The sequence below is a fragment of the Dromiciops gliroides genome, chromosome 4, assembly GCF_019393635.1.
Source record: "Dromiciops gliroides isolate mDroGli1 chromosome 4, mDroGli1.pri, whole genome shotgun sequence".
Lineage (NCBI taxonomy): Eukaryota > Metazoa > Chordata > Mammalia > Microbiotheria > Microbiotheriidae > Dromiciops > Dromiciops gliroides.
Window position 1 is genome coordinate 132,083,376 of NC_057864.1, and position 18,290 is coordinate 132,101,665.

An 18,290-nucleotide genomic window follows, 5' to 3' on the forward strand; every position below is an offset into this window, starting at 1 on the left:
CTTTGATCTTTCCTCTCCTGCCCCATACCTCTTCCAGTAAAATGTAATAACCAGAGACAGAGGCTTGATTCCATGATGGTTTGTTGATTGTAAACAGAATTCATAGAGCTAAGGTGCCACTTAGATGTCTTTTTGTTTTTCAAGTATGTTTTCCAGCAGCTCATTTGTGCGGGATAATGGGAGCTTCCTTTCTGTTAGTGCCCTGGATCTTTTCAGCCTTTTAGAGTATCTCTTTTTTTAAATTTGTATTTTTTTTCCTTGATGAAGACGAGGGATCCTTAACTAAGGTTAATAACAGAGTGGGAACAGGTTCTGGCTATATGCCAGACTCTTATAAATAACTATGGAGATCGTCTTCCAGACAGAAACATCTATCAGCTAAAGATGCTCGACTGCATAATGGATGCCTGTATTAATCTTGGTCTGTGGGAGGATGCTTTGCTCTTTGGAAGCCGAACCCTGGAACCGTACAGGTAGGATCTGTGAGGGGAACGGTTTGTCGGCTGCCCCAGATAGAGTGGCCAACTGAGTAAAGACTGGAATTCCAAAGCTGAGACCAGTTCATGAAGGGTTGTTTATATATGACTCCTAACCCCGTTTGAAAAGGTTATTTTATTCTGATTTCTCCGGTGTGCGTCCTCAGTTAACAGAAAACTAAATCATATTTTCTGCTAAAAGAAACACTATAATTATGTCCAAAACAGTATTCATTATTTTAAAATAATAAATAAACCCTCCCCACTTTCTAACTTAACTATTTTTGTAGAGGGCACCGCTATCTTTCCAGTTTTCTCAGGGCCACAACCTCTTAATCATCCCTGACTCCTCACTCTCCATCATCGCCATATTTAATCATTTGTCAAGGCTTATTGATTCTGTCTCCATTGCCTCTCTCACATTCATCCCCCTCTCACCTCAGAGGACCACCACCCTAGTCCAGGTCCTCATTACCTCTCACCTGAAATATTGCAATAGGTTCTTAATTGGATTCCTTACCTCCAGTGTCTTCCTCATTGATCGATCCTTCACATAGCTGCCAAATGGATATTGGTAAAACACAGGTCTGACCGGGCCCCATTCTGATTTAAGAAGCTCCAGCAGCACCCTTTTGCTCCTAGGATAAAATACAGACCTGCTAGTTTGGTTTGTCAAGTCTTTCACAATCTGGCTTCTACCTACCTACCTTTCAAGGCTTCTTGCATTGCAAATTACTTTCATTCTTTCTACATTTCAAACTGGCCTACAAGCTGTTAACCAAACACAACATTCTGTCACCCATCTCCATCTCTCTCTCTCTCTCTCTCTCTCTCTCTCTCTCTCTCTCTCTCTCTCTCTCTCTCTCTCTCTCTCTCTCTCTCTCTCTCTCTCTCCCCCTTGGTGACAACCTCTTTAGAACAATCTCGATCTTCCCTAAAGGTTCAGCTCAAGTGCCACCCTTATAGGAAGTCTGTCCTGATTCTTACCATCTCCTTACCCCTAGTTCCTAGTAACTCCCTCTTAGAAATAACTTTGTATAGTCAATACTGCTACAATCCCACATATGTATTCCTCCCAAAATAGAACTCTGTGCAAGACTGCACAATAGAAACCACAGGGTTTATGAGGGAAAATGGAATTGGGGCACAATGCTTAAAAACTTCATCAGTGACACAAAATAAAAGTTAGGAACCTAATAAAAATGGTAGCAGTTTTATACACATTAAATAAGAAACACAAAAATACTACAATAAATAGTGATGGCGTTTGCCACCTTAGGTTACTGCTTAGCCTGCATCCCAATTATGGCAAAGTCTTTCACAAGTTGACCAGGCCATAACTATAAGCATTCAGGCCAGAGGCCTTGATGAAAAGTTGGGGAGAGGGTGGAAGAAAGGGGACCAGCCCTCCTCTGCCCACAGCTCCTGCACCAGAAACCATACAAGAAATATGACACGTTCCCTTGACAAAGCCCTGAAGTTGGCCTGTTGGAAGTGGGCATCAGAAGGATCCCTACTTGTCAGTTATTGTAAAATGGTACAGTTTTCTGCATTCTCCCTGTTTCTCCAGGAAGAAATTGCTCACCAGCAAACTCAAAATTCACATTATACTCCAAATGTTCCCTAATATAATAATTGCATTGGGACAAATTTGTATTTTCAGAGCAGGCATTCTAACAGAATTGACAATATATCCTTTATATGTATTTTTCTGAAAACACGTTTCTTATCCCAAATAAAAAATAAACTGGCTTGAGGGCAGGGGACTACCCTCAAATCAGTATCTTCAGTGCCTAGCACATAATCAGGTGCTTATAATTATAGCTTAGATGAACCTACTTATAATGGGCTTGGTAGGCACTCTCTCCTGTCTCTCCCCATATGTATGCATGTATGTACACATACATAATGTGTTGTGTGTATTATATGTGTGTATATCTGTTTCCCTTGATTGACATCCCAGTCCCATGACCATGTTATAGGCTGACATCCCAGTAAGTCTGTGTATATACATATACCTATATGTTTGTATACACAAACACACATGCTCATAGAGATGTGAGGCTATAAAATAGACATGGGACTGGGCTAGCTAAGGGAAACATATACAGAATGCAAGTACTATAAGCTCAAGTCAAGTTGAGGTTGACGTATAACCCAGGATCCAGAAAGGCAGTCCAGGCAGAGGTGGACAGAGAGAAAGTAAAGGGTTATGCCAGTAAGCCAGGTGTAAAACCAGAAGTTTGGCACAGACGATATAGAAATGGTGGACCGCCAAAGTCCAAATGGGCAGTACAGTGGCAAGGGCCCAATGGTCAGACAGATGGTAGAAATCCAATTGGGCAGATGACTGTAGGTGTCCAGATGGATAGACAGATTTCCAATAGTTAGGTGATGGCATCAGGAAGATTCAGTAGCAGGTGTCAGGAAGTCAGATATGGGGAATCTAAATAATCAGGGTCAGAGGTCAGGAACCAGGAAACTCAGACACACCAACAGCTTGTGAGAAACTGAGTCCAAAGGATTAAGAAAGCTGGCCAATGAGAGACTGGGTCATGGGGGTTAGAGCTCAAGATTCACTTGGTTACCTTAGTTCCTTCTACTTCCTTCTCTATTCATAATCCACTTCTCAGGGCAATAAATATGATTGTGTTCGGAACCTATTTTTATAATCCCTGCATCATGCTTGAAACATGTATGATGATAGAGCACTGCAGGAATTCTGTGAATATAGAATAGAGAGACTAGGGGTGAAATACTCCTTTGATATCTTGGCATCCTCAGTAGCATTTTGTATCATAGCTCAATTTTGGCAATAATAATAGTAGCTAGCATTTATATAGAAGTTTAAGGTTTAGAGAAGCTTTGCAGGGGGCAGCTAGGTGGTGCAGTGAATAAAGCACCAGCCTTGGATTCAGGAAGACCTGAGTTCAAATCCAGCCTCAGACACTTGACACTTACTAGCCGTGTGACCCTGGGCAAGTCACTTAACTCTCATTGCCCTGGGGGAAAAAAAGAAAAGCTTTGCAAACACCTCATTTTATCTTCAAAACAACCCTGGAAATTTGAGGCCATTGTTATCACCCTCATTTTAAAGAAGAGGAAACTGAAGCACAGAGTGATTTGCCCAAGGCTACACAGTTTACAAAGGAACTGAGGTCAAATTTGAATTCGGGTCTCCCTGACTCCAAGTCTGAGATACTCTATCTGCTGCACCACCTACCTACTGTATGTTCTAGGAATGTATGTTAGAAAGGTTGGGCCATTCTCTCTGAAGGGAGCTGACAGTGCTCCAAGCAGTTCAGGGCACCCATTGACTCAGGACACTGTCACTGAAACATAACTAAAAAGTCTAATAGGAATTCAGATTATTTACCATCTTCCTTGAAAGTTTCCGCTCTCATCCTTACTTCTTTAACTTACTGTAGTACTACCTGTCCGGACCATGAGAAGCTGATTTTTGAACCAATTTTAATAACATAATTTCCCATGATGTTTTCTTTGTTATCAAACTTGAATCAGTAAAGTTGACTAAACTATTCGTCCACAACCTGTTTTATGAGATAGACAAAAACACGTTTGCACGAAGAAAATATCTCTATAGATATACTGGGTTAAACTATGCTTTAAACTGTAAATACAAGTCAGGCATGGTGGGAAGATGCTTGCAATCCCTGCAGAGGAGGTGCCAAACTGAATTGGTGGAGGGAATTTCCTTACCTGGGAGTTCCCTATACCAATAAAATCAGGGGTTCCATCCTTACCTACTTCATTATATTGTCAGATTCAATTCCATAATGTATGTAAATCACTTTGGAAAAGTTTCAAAGTGCTACAGGAACAGCAATACCAATTATCTATGTACCGTATTTTCTACCACTCCTCCTCTCCTATGCTTGGAACCCACAGCTAGTTTATGCTTTTCTAATAGCAGGTAGACACCAGACAGGTAAGATGATCAGGCATGGAGATAGTTTACAGGAGCACTGCCTGCAGAGGTAGATTTCACTGCTTGATAAGTGAGTTACCTTGGTCTATGGACTGAATAAAGAGGCATCACGCTGGTAAGAAACCATAAACTCCTTGAATGCTGGGAATTGTATGTTTCCCATGTGTAACTGAATGTTTAGTTATTTCAGTGTAATACACCTTGTAAATACTTAGTAGCTATCAAGGAAATGACAAGGTAAAGCTCCTTTATTAGACTATAACCTCCTCGAGGGCAAGGGATTATGTCATATTTCGTCTTTGTCTCTCTAGTCCTTTACACCTAATAAGCATACAATAAATGCTTGATGATAAGAACGTTTGCTATTATTTATCTATGCTCTGGGGCAGCTAGATGGATCTGGGCCTTGAGTCATGAAGACCTGAGTTCAACTCTAGCCTCAGACAGTTACTATCTCTATGACCTTAGGCAAGTCACCTAATCCCAGCTAGAAGGCAGGTTCAGTGGCTCAGTGGATAGAGTGCTAGGCCTGGAGTCAGGAAGACCTGAGTTCAAATATGGCTTCAGACACTTACTAACTGTGTTACCCTGGTCAAATCAACTAACTTCTATTTGCCTTAGTGCACCGGAAAAGAAATGGCAACCACTCCATTATCTTTGCCAAGAAAAACCCATGGACAGTATGTTCCAACAGGGTCACTAAAAGCCAGAGATAACTGTAACAACAACAAAATCTATACTGCAGAGGTCAGGCTCAGCAACCCTAAGGACATGTCTGAGCTAAACCACAGATTACTGGGTAAGATTAGGAATCAGACTAAGGAAGGGGCTGGTAAAGATAGGGGTGTTAGTCCAGGGTTCTCTTGCATGTGCATCTAGATATGGCTTTCCTAGAGCTGTATTGACTCGACATTTACTTTCTGTCCTTTTTCCTCACATTTTCACTTTAGGTTTTTTGGTTATATCAACTTATTTATTTATCTGTTTGTTTTCAGGGCAATGAGGGTTAAGTGACTTGCTTGTCACACAGCTAGTGTCAAATGTCTGAGGTCACATTCGAACTCAGGTCCTCATAAATCCAGGGCTGGTGCTTTATCTACTGTGCCACCTAGCTGCCCCCCTCATCTGTGTTTTTATAAAAGCTTTCTCCAGTTACTTCAAACTAAAGAACACCTGGTCTTTCTTTAATACCCAGTAGCTTGGGGCAGCTAGGTGGCGCAGTGGATAGAGCACCAGTCCTGGAGTCAGGAGGACCTGAGTTCAAATCTGGCCTCAGACACTTAACACTTACTAGCTGTGTGACCCTGGGCAAGTCACTTAACCCCAATTGCCTCACTAAAAAAAAAAATACCCTGTAGCTCTAGAACATCTCAGTGAATCAGTAAATATTTATTATTCAAACACTAAGCATCAGGCACTGTGCTAAGGATACAAGAAGAGGCGAAAGAATCCCTGCCTTCTTGCCCCTTACAGTCTAATGGGGAGACGACATAAAATAAATAAATACAAAGCAAGTTCTATACAGGATAAACAATAAATAATTAACGGAGGAAAGACAATAGAACCAATAGGGCTTGGAGAAGACTTCCTGTAGAAGATGGACTTTTAGCTGGGATTTAAAGGAAGGGGAGTCAATAAGAGGAGCAGAGGAGGGGAGAGCATTCCAGGCATGGGGGTCTCTGATGGAGAAGGATATGTCTCTCCTACCGTGGATGTTACCTGGAGATTTAAAAGATCATAGCTCCAGAGCTGGAAGGAACCTAAGACACCATCTAACTCAAGCTGAGGAAACTAAGACTCAGAGCAGGTTCAGTGTACAAGTGGACAAGTGCCCAGGATCACACAGGGAATAGTAAGGTCAGAGGCAGAATTTGACTATCAATGTGTACGTTGTTTTTCTCTGAACCTAGTACTTGAGCATTTGAAAAGCAGTGAAAGACAAGCCAGAGGGCTTCCTGCCCAGCCCCAAATGACCAGTGTGATCTTCAAGTTCATCCATTGCCTTCAGGACTTGGGTCATGTACCTATAGGGACATCCCTTGTTCATTACACCTCTCCTAAAAGTCTCTGGTCTCTTAAATCCCCCTGGAGGCCTCAGTCTCAAATTTGATCAAGCCATTAATCAAAACATCTTGGTACCTTCTAAGCTCAAGCAAAATGAAGAGACCTTTTATAAAAGTATATTGAAGGAAAAATTTGGGGTTATTTACATATGTAATTTGTACACATAATTTAATTTTATATATATGCCTATATAAATATATAGGCATGTATAGATACACACATACATATATACATACATATAAATATACACATACATAACTACATGGTCAGACCCTGAAGAATTTTTACATACTTTCTGTCAATGGATCCTCTGTGGTTCTCCCACATGATAAATTTCTAACACCTCCCCAACTTTCCCATCCCTGAGGCTCCATCTAGCTTCTTAAGGAGTTGCTTTACAGTACATTCTATATTATGGGAAATCCAATCTACATTGATCTCCATCAACCATTGGAGACTTGAACCTTTTCCTCGAAAAGATGAAGCTGACAAAAGGGTAATCCTTAAGTCAGAGGACCTAAAGAGAAAGAGAAGAAACAAGCAAGGAGAAAGCTTTCCTGAACAGGCTGCCTGCCCTTGACTCATTCAAATGTGACCCTAGAGCAAGGGTGCCAGGGAGACCTAAGACCAGGCCCTGAAGGGGGGAGTTCTTCACCTTTTGTGAGTCATAGATCTGTTTGGCAGTGTGCTAAAGCCCATGGAGCTCTTCTCACAATAATGTATTTTTTAAAAAAAATAAATTAAAATCAAATCTAATTAATTAATTAAATTTTTTTTTAATTTGGAAAAAATGCTGGATTTCAGCTAGAGATTGGTGAAAATAAATGTTTCTTTTCCACCTAAGCTAATTGATATCTCCCCTGAAATTTACCTTTGTGCCTCCAAGAACCCATGAATCCCAAGCTAAGAACCCCTGACCTAAAGGAATACTTTTAGAATGTGAATTTGGAACAGAACGTGGCTGCTTTGTCCCCCCCACACACACAACAGACATTCGAGGCTCTGCCACCATTAGCTGCCAATCCATTGGATTCCCCAGGAATATAATTTAGGCTATAATATTATTTGCTCAGAGAAAAGGTGCAGACATGGGCATGAGTTATCAAGAGTTGGTTGCTGTGCCTGCTGTTGGAGCAGTTTTGTAGGGTGAATACATTTTCTGCTAGGATAAGATAGAGGTCACAAGGTAGGTCAGGCCCAAGCAGAGATTTTTGTTGCTGCTGAATGGAGCTAAATTTGAACTGGTGACCTCAAGAGAAGAAGACATTTATATTCCTTTTTCAATATGGTAACCTTCTTGACCTTTTTCCCGGCCTCTTAATTATATGGATTTCTTTGTACTCGATGGAAATACAGTCTAATGTCACATTCACATGAACAGCAAGAGGATGTGTTATTTATTTTTGTAAAGCACTTTGGAAATTAATATATGTTCATAAAAACCCAAAGCATCATTGCCATTAGTTCATTGTAAACACATGACCATTTTTTTCCTGATCGTACATTAAAATACATATAGCATGGCAGAATTTGAAATCAGAAGACTAATATTTGAATTCCAGCTATGTCACTTAGTGCCTCTGTGATGCTGGACAAGTCAGTCAGCAAGCATTTATCTGCTATATGTCAGCCATATAAGTGCTAGAGATACCAAACAAAGCAAAAACAGTCCTGCCCTCAAGAAACCAATGTATTAATAGAGGAAACAAACATGAAAATAATTAAGCCTATACAAGATATCTAAAGAATAGATGGAAGGTAATCTCTAAAAGAATGGCCCAGAAAAGTTCTCCTACATAAGCCAAGAGGTAGAGATAAGAAAGAAGATTATTTGAGGTATAATCAGTAAAAAGGTCCACAGATGAGAGATTGGAGTATTGTGGTCATCCTCAGTTCATCTTGAGTATTGTGTGTGGAGAATAGCGAGTGGTTGAAATTTCATCTCCTTGGGCCTCCATTCACTTTGATTTATATTAAACTTGTAGTGCTAGCTAGTGAAAGGAGATGGACAATACTTGTGAATATCCAGGTGACTCTTCCAACACTTATCTTTTTCTTGCTTTTGTCCCATTTCCAAATAAGAGCACAGTTGGATAGGAATTTTTAAATATTATTGTCATGGATGTGAGTAGACCCTTCCTTGTTGAAGCCAGAGAAGGGAATGGTAGACAGAAGAAAAAAGGCACAACAGAAAAGGAAATGTGCTGCATATACAGAGGGAAAGGGAAAGGGAAAGGGAAGGAAGGGGAGGAGAAAGAGAAGGGGAAGGAAAGAGATAGAGAAGGAGGAAGGTAGGTTCTCTTAGAGAGAAGGAGAAAGATGAAGATGGCAGGAGAGAAAGAGAGAGAGAGAAAAGGATGATGATGATAATGAAACTTAGAGAAGGGATGGGACATGCCTATTGGCTTCTGTCCTCGAACTGAAGGGTTCATGGGGACAGAGGCAAGATGCTGAATAGAGTGGAGAGAGAATTTCTCTTCATATCTTGCCCTTGCCTATACATACCACTGCTCTCTAAGGATGAACGACCCATGACAATAGATAGAATGGGAAAGTGCTAGCTGTCATGTGCACCTTTCTGTATCATATCCTGAGTTCATCCTCCTTGCTGTGAATCCTGGGTCTTGAGTCTTTGCATAAAGATTGGACCTACTGGAAATATCAGTTGCATATTGAGTGAGGACAGCTATGGCAATTTGGGGTAAGTAAACCAAACTGTTTTTTTTTTCTGATAATTTCTGGTTCAGAGCAGCTTATATATGCTGTGTAAGGTTGCCTGGCCTGGTGGAGGCTGTGAGCATGTAACTGAGAGGTAAATGTTTTGTTATGTGTTGTTTTATTACCTTTATTGATTGTATGCCAAGAGTAAAGTGCTGTTTACAGTATCCAAGAATGCTTGTCCATTCCTGTGAAGAATCAACTCTGTTATGCCAAGGTCTCATGACTAAGGCTCAGTAAAATATCTCAATTTCAGGGAGAAGGCTGGTTTTGCCGCAGAGTTGGAGCTCAGAGCTGATTTTATTGGTTAAATTCATATGAACCACACCTCTGAAACTATTGAGTGAGCAGGGCCACCCATGAAAGAGTGGAACTAGAAAAAGAAGGTCAGATGCTCTCCCAGAACCATAAAAAACCAGGCTTTTCAGTAACCCTTTTGTTTGGTAAGAAGAAGCACTATAAATGCCAGGCTATGCATGAGACTTGCTTGATTCTTCCTTCCTGTTGAATGGGATCAGGTTAGTGACTCATAGCGCTACTTAATGGTTGAACTTGCATAAGAACTGTGTGTTTTGGAAAGTAAGTTCCAGTGATTCCAGAAGCTTGAGAATGAAACATCCTTCTTTCTCCATAGGGAGGTAATGTTGTGAAGGGTATGGCCATTTGTTTTGCTCAACCATCTCTTTTGTTTCAAGGAATGATCTTTCACAAGGAATAATGAAAGGTGAGAGTGATGTAAAAATGAACAAAAAGCACCAATAAGACACAAAACATGGGGGAAGCTAGGTGGTGCAGTGGAGAAAGCAATGGCCCTGGATTCAGGAGGACCTGAGTTCAAATCTGACTTTAGACACTTGACACTTACTAGCTGTGTGACACTGGGCAAGTCACTTAACTCTGTTTGCCTCCGTTTCCTCATCTATAAAATGAGCTGGAGAAGGAAATGACAAACCATTCCAGTATCTTTGTCAAGAAAACCCCAAAAATAGGATCAGGAAGAGTTGGACATGACTGAAAAAAATGACTAAACATTAATAACAACCAGTAAGACATAGTTAAAAAGAGAAGTTAATTCCTCAAGAGAATGAGGTCTAAGGCTGTTTTTCTGGTATTAAACGGAACTTTAAATAGAAAAGTTAGTTTCATGTGCATAGAGTTTAGGAAATAAATCCCAAAGCAATCAGATACTCCCCCCAAAAGAAAAAGGGTTCTGCTGGTGTTCTGTCCAGTTACATACGGCCGGCATTTGTTCATCCAAGATCTGCTTTACAATCATGTTAGCCTATCAGTTATTAGGTTTTATCTTTGTTGCTTATTGATATGGGCTAAAATTTCCTAAACACTTCATATAGGATCATAGATCTGGAGCTGAAAGAGACATTTCCTTATTTTACAGATGAGAAAATTAAAACCCAATGACACTGTGACTTGGCAAGACATGAAGCAGTCAGGATGTTTTTTCTTTTGAGCATATGAAGGTCAGAGGCCAAAGCCACAGAAGTAGTTTGAAGGTGGGGCTCAAGCCTGCATCCTCCAGTGCCATGGTCAGTGCCCTTTCTACTATACCACACTGCCTGTGATTTTCAATTAAAGTATCTTTTGTAGAAAATTCATTCACAAGTAGCTTGACCTTTTATATGCTTGCCAGCGTGTACATGTAGGCTTTGAAAAAGCTATTCGATCTCCCTAAATGTAAAAGCATTTCCCAAGGAAAGACATTTTCCACTGTAGTTCCCTCTCTCTGTCTCTCTCTCCATGTCTCTCTCTGTATCTCTGTGTCTCTGTGTCTTTCCCTCTCCTCAAGCCATCAGCGAGAGTTTTGATACACCTGACAGAAAATCTTCAGTTTCTTATTACAACAAATTACACCCTAAGCAGCAGGATATAAAATCGTAGGGAATCTTTTGGGATGCATTGAATTTCTCCTATTGAATCAATCTGATGCTTGGCTGCTCCTGCAGCTCCATTACAGCTATCTCTTTTCCTTTCTCAATTCTTGGTGAAAAAAAGAATTAGGAAAAAAAATCAGGGTTCTCCCTGTAGGGAGTCAGCAGAAAATCAGGCAGTCTGAGCAAATGGGAAATGATGGCTCGAACTCCAAAGGACTCAAAAAGAATTGATCAAAACCAATTTTAATTTCAGGTAAAGTGCGTCTGGCTTGTTTCATTACTGGATCAGTAGGCTCAGTGGTGGCTGGTATGTGGTGCATGGGGCTTTAGAGATAGACTTTCCCGGAAGGTCCATACTCAGTTTTCAGAAGCGTTCCAGTTCCAGGGCAGAATACTGTGGACATTCAATTAAGTTGCACAATCAAAACTGATTTGCCAAACTTCATAAATTTAATGGCTTCTAGAGAATGGTAATGATATTTGTAAGGGACATTAAGAAATCACTGGATTAAATGAAAGACCATAAGTACCTGGAAAATGATTTCACTCTAATAACTGAAATAAGATACCTTTTACGTGCAACAAAAATGTGCTTTGGACGAGTGAGAAATATGCTAAAATGCATGTGATTATTTCTGTTCTTATACAAATTAAAGGGGAGGAAATTAACTGGGGATTGTTAGATAACTGTATTAGTAGAGAAACCAGCCCAGCCTTCTGCAGACCAGAATTAAAATCCAACATCAGATACTTACTAGTTGTGTGATCCTGGGCAAGTCAGGAAAATAATAGTAACACCTACTTCCCAGAATTGTTGTAATGATCAAATGAGATAATACTTTTTTCAAAAGTGCTTAGCATGGTAACTGGTACTTATTAGGTGCTATGTAAATACTTATTCCCTTCCCCTTCTCTTCTTCCATGTCAAAAGAGATAATAAGGTCAGTTTAGTATGAATTGGTCTTGATGAAGTAATACTAACTCTTCGTAATCTCTTTTTGTTTTCTTTCTTCCTTTTTTCTTTTTTTCCTTCCATCTTTCCTCCTGTCTAATGGCCCCTAAACTCCACTTAGTTCTCTTCTGAATTCAATAACAATTGCTCTGAGTCCCCACTTAGAAAAAAAAGATCCTAACACATAGAAAGAGGATGGGTTCAATTTGGTGCATGTTTGGCTTCCTTTTGATCAAAGGAAGAACATTTTATTCATTTTGGAGGGGGGGGATGATGCAATTGGGGTTAAGTGACTTGCCCAGGGTCACACAGCTAGTAAGTGTTAAGTGTCTGAGGCCATATTTGAACTCCAGTTGCCTTGAATCCAGGGCCAATGCTCTATCCACTGCCACACCTAGCTGTCCCATTTTATTCATTTTTAAAAGCATCATTCCAAATTGCATTCCAGAATGGTTGAGCAATTTACAGCTCTTCCTATAATGTGTTAGTGTGCCTCTATTTCCACAATCAATCCAACAATAATTATTTTCACTTTTTGTCATCTTTACCAGCTTGCTAGATGTGAATTGAAATCCTAGAGTTGTTTTCATTACTCTTATTAGAAGTGATTTAAAACAATCTTTCACATAATTGTGAATAGCTTGTGTGAGAAAACGGGTAGTTGTCTCCTCTCAATGAGGATTTAACAGTCAATCATACCCCTCCTGACCTGCTTGTAGGACAAAGATCTCAGATCCTTTCCTTCCCCCCTCCAGCAAACAAAATCACATGGTTCTAGGAGCCCAAGCTGGTCTCAATTAGGTCAATAATTAGGGTTGGGAATACTGCATTCTGATTAGCTAGTCTTTGCTGGTAGATTGTAACCCTTGAGTAATCAATTAGTGATGAAAAAGGGGAAGGTCTATTAGCACTAGGGCCTAGAGGATAAAATGGGGCCTTGGAGCCTCCATTCTGGGCACCCACTAGCTGCACACTAGGGTGCCTCCTCAGGAGAAGGAAATAAAAGAGCCTTTGTCACATCACTGCTGAGTTCCTGAGAATTATTGAGAAGAGGATTGATTATCCTTTACAGCTTGCAGTTATTCTTTTGAAAAATGCTTGTTCATAATCTTTGCCCACTTATCTACTAGAGAATTTTAAAATATATTATATATTATATATTAGTGTTACTACATTTTATATCTTGGTTATCAGTTGCTTTTCAGAGATACTTGTTGCAAAGATTTTTTCCCTCTAATAAATAGCTTCCTTTCTTATCCTAATTTCATTTGTTTATGAACCTTTACTTTTCAATTTCAAGTAACCATCATAATCTATTTCATTTCTTGTGATCCAACTCTATCCCTTGCTTAAGAACTCCCCACCCCCAATCAAAGCTGGGAAATGTACTTGATCTGGTTCTTTTCTAATTTATTTTTATGGCATGACCTAGTACTACTGTCAGGTTAGGGTTGGTGCTGAAGTGCAGAACAAAGAAACAAAAGCCATTGTCCCAGTGTGCAAGTAGAGGCTTAATCATTGTTTATTGACTGATTGATATGAAACAATCAGAAAGCAATCAAATGATAAAATGTGATAGTTGCAACCAAAGTCACAGAAGGTAGAAGCATTTGATGAAGAATTCATGGAGGATGTGGCACTAGAGACAAACTTGGAAAGGAAAGCAAGACTTGGACTTTAAAAGGGAAAAATGAAAAATGAAGGCATTCTGGAGCAAATGCAGAGAGAGCATAAAAATGAGGAAATGCTGAGGAGTTGGGCTGGAATAGAATAAAGGACATGTTTTACACAAAGATAGGAAATTTGGTTGGGTAGGCAGAATTGAGCCAGATCAAGGATGTATTATGATGCCTCAATTTTCTCACCTATGAAATGGAAATAAAAATGCATGCACTGCCTACCTGGCAAGGTTGTTGTGAGTATTAAATGGGATAATGGATCTAATATGCTTTTCAAAACTAAAAGTGAAAAATGTATGTAAAATACCAATATGAAGGACCTTGAAAATCAGGCAAAAGAGTTTGGACTTGATAAAGTAGACAAGAAAGAGTAGCTTCATGAGAAGTGTAGTGGATGATGAAAGTGTTACTTTAGGAAGGTTTGTCAGTAAAGACCAACAAGAAGGTTCTTACAACAATCCAATAAAAAATGATAAATACAGGTGTAGATAAAGGTGATGGCAGTAGAGAATAGAGAATAGGTAAATCTGAGATCTGTTTTAAAGAAAGAAATAATGGATGCCTTGAAAGTCCCTTGAGGACAGGGATTTATGCCTACCTAATATTTGTATCTTAATTCCTAAGCTACCTAACATGGCACCTAACCTAACCTAGTGCCACAGTATTGGACTTGTAGTCCAGAGAACTGGGTTCATATCTCACTTGCTAGATGTGTGACCTTGAGAAAGTCACTTAACCTTTCTGATTCTCAGTTTCCTTTTCTGTAAAATGGAGTAATAACATCTGTATTATCTTCCTCATGGAGTTGCTGTAAACAAAACACTTTGTAAACCCTAAAGCACTGTAAAAAATATTTTGTTTTTAGTAGTAGAAACAATATGTGTTGATGAATTTACTAACTGGTTATCAGTGGGGGGAAAAGGAGATGGAAGTCAAAATGCTTCTCAACTAGGGAATTCTGAACCTAGTAGATAGACATGAGTAGCTAGAAAGGGAATGTGAGGTGGAAAGGCAAGATGGCTGCCAAAACGGAAGTTATAGGGGGCAGCTAGGTGATACAGTGGATAAAGCACTGGCCTTGGATTCAGGAGGACCTGAGTTCAAATCCAGCCTCAGACATTTGACACTTAATTAGCTGTGTGACCCTGGGCAAGTCACTTAACCCTCATTGCCCTGCAAAAACAAAAACAAAACAGAAGTTATAAGAACTACTCCACTGCTCAACACAAATTCCATCAAAAATCTGAAATTCGCACCAGACTGAAAAATGATCAAGAAATCCAAAGAAAAATGACGCAAAAATGCCTTCTTCCACCCCAGAACTAAAAGCCTTCATGAAATAGAAAAGGCACTCCCATCATAGGAAGGGAGTATTGTAGCATAAGCATAATTGCAGGGGTGGGGGAGAAGTAAGTAATTCTTCAAAATGTTAATGTTTTGCAATGGGTCCTGAGGACATGAGAGTAAGTTGATTCTAATATAGAGTTTTAAGAGGGAAAAGATAAAGAATTAAAGTAATATATTAGTGTAGAAAGGAGGAAGAAGTGGGAGGAACTTGTTATTTCTCATTATTTTTTGCTGCATGAGAAGAAAACAGGTTCCAGATACACCTCATTCATCTGAAATAGGAAAACAACACACAGTTTGGTGTTTAAAAGTGCATCAAACTCAATGGGGAAACAAGTGGGGAAGGCAGGGGTAGGATTAAGGATGGGGTGGTACTTTTTTAGAGAGGATAATACCAGGTAATGAATATCCAAACAAGCAAAACAGACCCGTGATGCTGAAAAGGAAGGGGGAGGGGAAAAATAATACAAGAAAAATGGGGGTGGCTAGGTGGCGCAGTGGATAAAGCACTGGCCCTGGATTCAGGAGGACCTGAGTTCAAATCCGGCCTCAGACACTTGACACTTACTAGCTGCGTGACCCTGGGCAAGTCACTTAACCCCCATTGCCCTGCAAAAAAAAAAAAAAGAAGAAGTTAAGGGGATGCCCATCAATTGGGGAATGGCTGAGTAAATTGTGATATATAAATGTAACAACATATTATTGTGAATGACAGAACCCCAGGTGGTATAAAATAATGCAAAGTGAAGTGAGCAGAATCAGAATAGTTCATACAAGTTCAACTACTACCACAAAGTATACACAATACCACCATTATCCTTCTCATCTAGATGCCCTGGATTTGCTGTCAGTGGGAGCATGATTCTGTGTTTCTCAGACACAATGGAGTTGTCCCTTTGTGAATCTTAAAGAACTATCAAAATGTGAATTGTCAGAAGTTGGTTTCATTGACAGAAAGAAAAGAATCACTCTCCAAAATCAATGCTCTTCCATCATTGTAAAGAAAAACTACTTTGAAAGATATAAGAACTCCAGTTAATAAAATGGCCAGCCATGATAAAATGATAAAATTATGTTGCCCACCTCCTAACAAAGGGATTATAGACTTATGGTGCAGGAAATGGATACAATTTTCAATATGGGCATTGTGTATATTAATTTTAACTACGTATATTTGTTACAGAGTGTTTTTTCCCCTTTCTAATCAGCATTTCTGATGACTGTCCATCTCCTAAAAATAAAAAGAACCAAGGAAACATGCTTTTTTTGGTTTCTTTTGTTTTGTTTTTGTTTTTCATTTTCATTTTGTTTTTGGTATCCTTTTTGGTGTTTCAATTTACAGGACCATAGATCTGGAATTAGAAGGGACTTCAACAGTCATCCAATCCAATTCCCTCATTTTTTAGTTAAGGAAACTGAGCAAGATAATTAGCAAGAAAAAAAAAATACTTGCTCAAATCACCCAGGTAGTAAACATCAAAGAAGGGGTTTGATCTTAGGTCCTCTGACTCCAAAGTCAGCATTGTTTCCACTAAATAATGCTGAGTTGGAAGTGATTTCGGGTCATTCCAATGATCCAGGCCTCAAAGCCTGGAAAGGGCTAGAGAAGTCTCTTGGGGGTAGGAGGGCTTCCATTAATTCATAAAAAACTCAAATAAACAAACAAAAACCATTGAAACTAAGACTTAATGAGACACTATCACTATTTCTCCTAAATCTGAAACTAACTCTTTCTCCCTTATTTATGCTTGTCCTTTGGTCCTGACTTTTCCTTGTGAGTAGAGACAAAAAAATATTCAAGGACAGAGTATGTGAAGGATTGTTCTCTAGCTTTAAAAAAATCTTATACTACAGAGATTTTTTTTAGGTGAATATTCAAAATTGATGCCAGGTCTGGCTTAACCCCAGAGGGAAAATAGATACTCATAGAACGTTTGATCTGAAAGGCATTTTAGAGATTATATAACTCCAACCCATTTCATTCCAGCTCAGTGAAGGATTTCCATATAGCTATTTGGTAGGAAACTTCTGTGGAGGCACACGAGGTACAAGGCATAGTGAACTTGGAGAAAGGAAGACCTGAATTTAAATCCTGGTGACAACTGGGTAACAATGTCTCTCTACCTGAGTTTTCTAATCTAAAGTGGGGATAATAATAGTATCTATTTTACAGGTGGTCTTATAAAATGAGAATAATAATAGCATGTACTTTAGAAGTGTTATTGTTTACAGGTTCAGTTGTGATAATCAAATGAGATAATTATATTTATATACATGTGTGTGTATGTGTCATGGGGGAAAATGGGGTAGGGGGTTTGGGTTAGGGGTTGGGGTTCTTAGGAATTCCTCTTTAAAGAATTACACCCTCTTGCACATAAAAGCAGTTAAAATAAGTTAAAATAAGATGGTAGTTTATTTAGGGGCAAGGGAAGGGAGGGGAAGGGAAGGGAACCCATGAAAGAAATCCTTGGACTACTCATGGGGAGAAAGGCATAGAGCATGGCTCTGAGGTACCAGTCTCCTCAAGCAGGAGACTGGCAAGTACTTTTATAGAGGACTGATGGGGGGAGGGGGTGACCATTTGACTGTAGAAAGTTCCTTTAGTGAGGGAGGACCATCCCCCACTGGTGGTAGCTGGGGGAATTGGGTGAGGCTGGCTATGGATCTCTCAAGCCATCTCTCTCTTCAGGACACAAAGGCTGCAGCCACACCTAATCTTATCGCCCCACCTTTGAGGGAAAGTTGAATGAAGGGTGGAGCTAGCTCAGTTTTTTGGTTCAGTTTATCTCTCTAGGTGTATCTGTCCTCTGGTTTAGTTTTTCAAGGAGAAGATTCTTTGATGTGCCCCAGAGAACTTCTGGGGTACTCTGGGCCCCATGACATATATAAACATACATATATAAAGTACTTTGAAAACTTTAAAGAGCTATTACTTATTATTATTATTATTATTACTATTATTATTACTATTGTTGTTGTTGCTGCTGCTGTTGTTTTTATACCCTTGAGCTTCTGTGCTCTACCAGCATAAAATGGCATTGTTTCGGGGGCAAAAAGAAGGACCTTTCCTTTTCTTCTCTCCCAAGTCTCAGCAAAAATAACAACCACCGCCTCTCTTAAATTTCCATCTGAAGTTAGAAGAAATGAATCCCCTTTGAAATACAAAAACTCAACAATAAAAGAATGCTATGCAATTATAATTATTATGCATAGCCC

At 39.5% G+C, this 18,290-nt stretch overlaps 1 protein-coding gene across 3 annotated transcripts in view; it reads left to right on the forward strand.

Moving 5' to 3' along the window:
* SMYD3 (SET and MYND domain containing 3) overlaps window positions 1-18,290 on the forward strand; it is a 1,026,564-nt gene that overhangs the window by 868,018 nt on the left and 140,256 nt on the right. For all 3 annotated transcript variants that reach the window (XM_044004559.1, XM_044004560.1, XM_044004561.1), the window contains one exon: window positions 299-473. In XM_044004559.1, coding sequence (XP_043860494.1) covers window positions 299-473 — 175 coding nt within the window. The remainder of the gene's footprint in view (window positions 1-298; window positions 474-18,290) is intronic.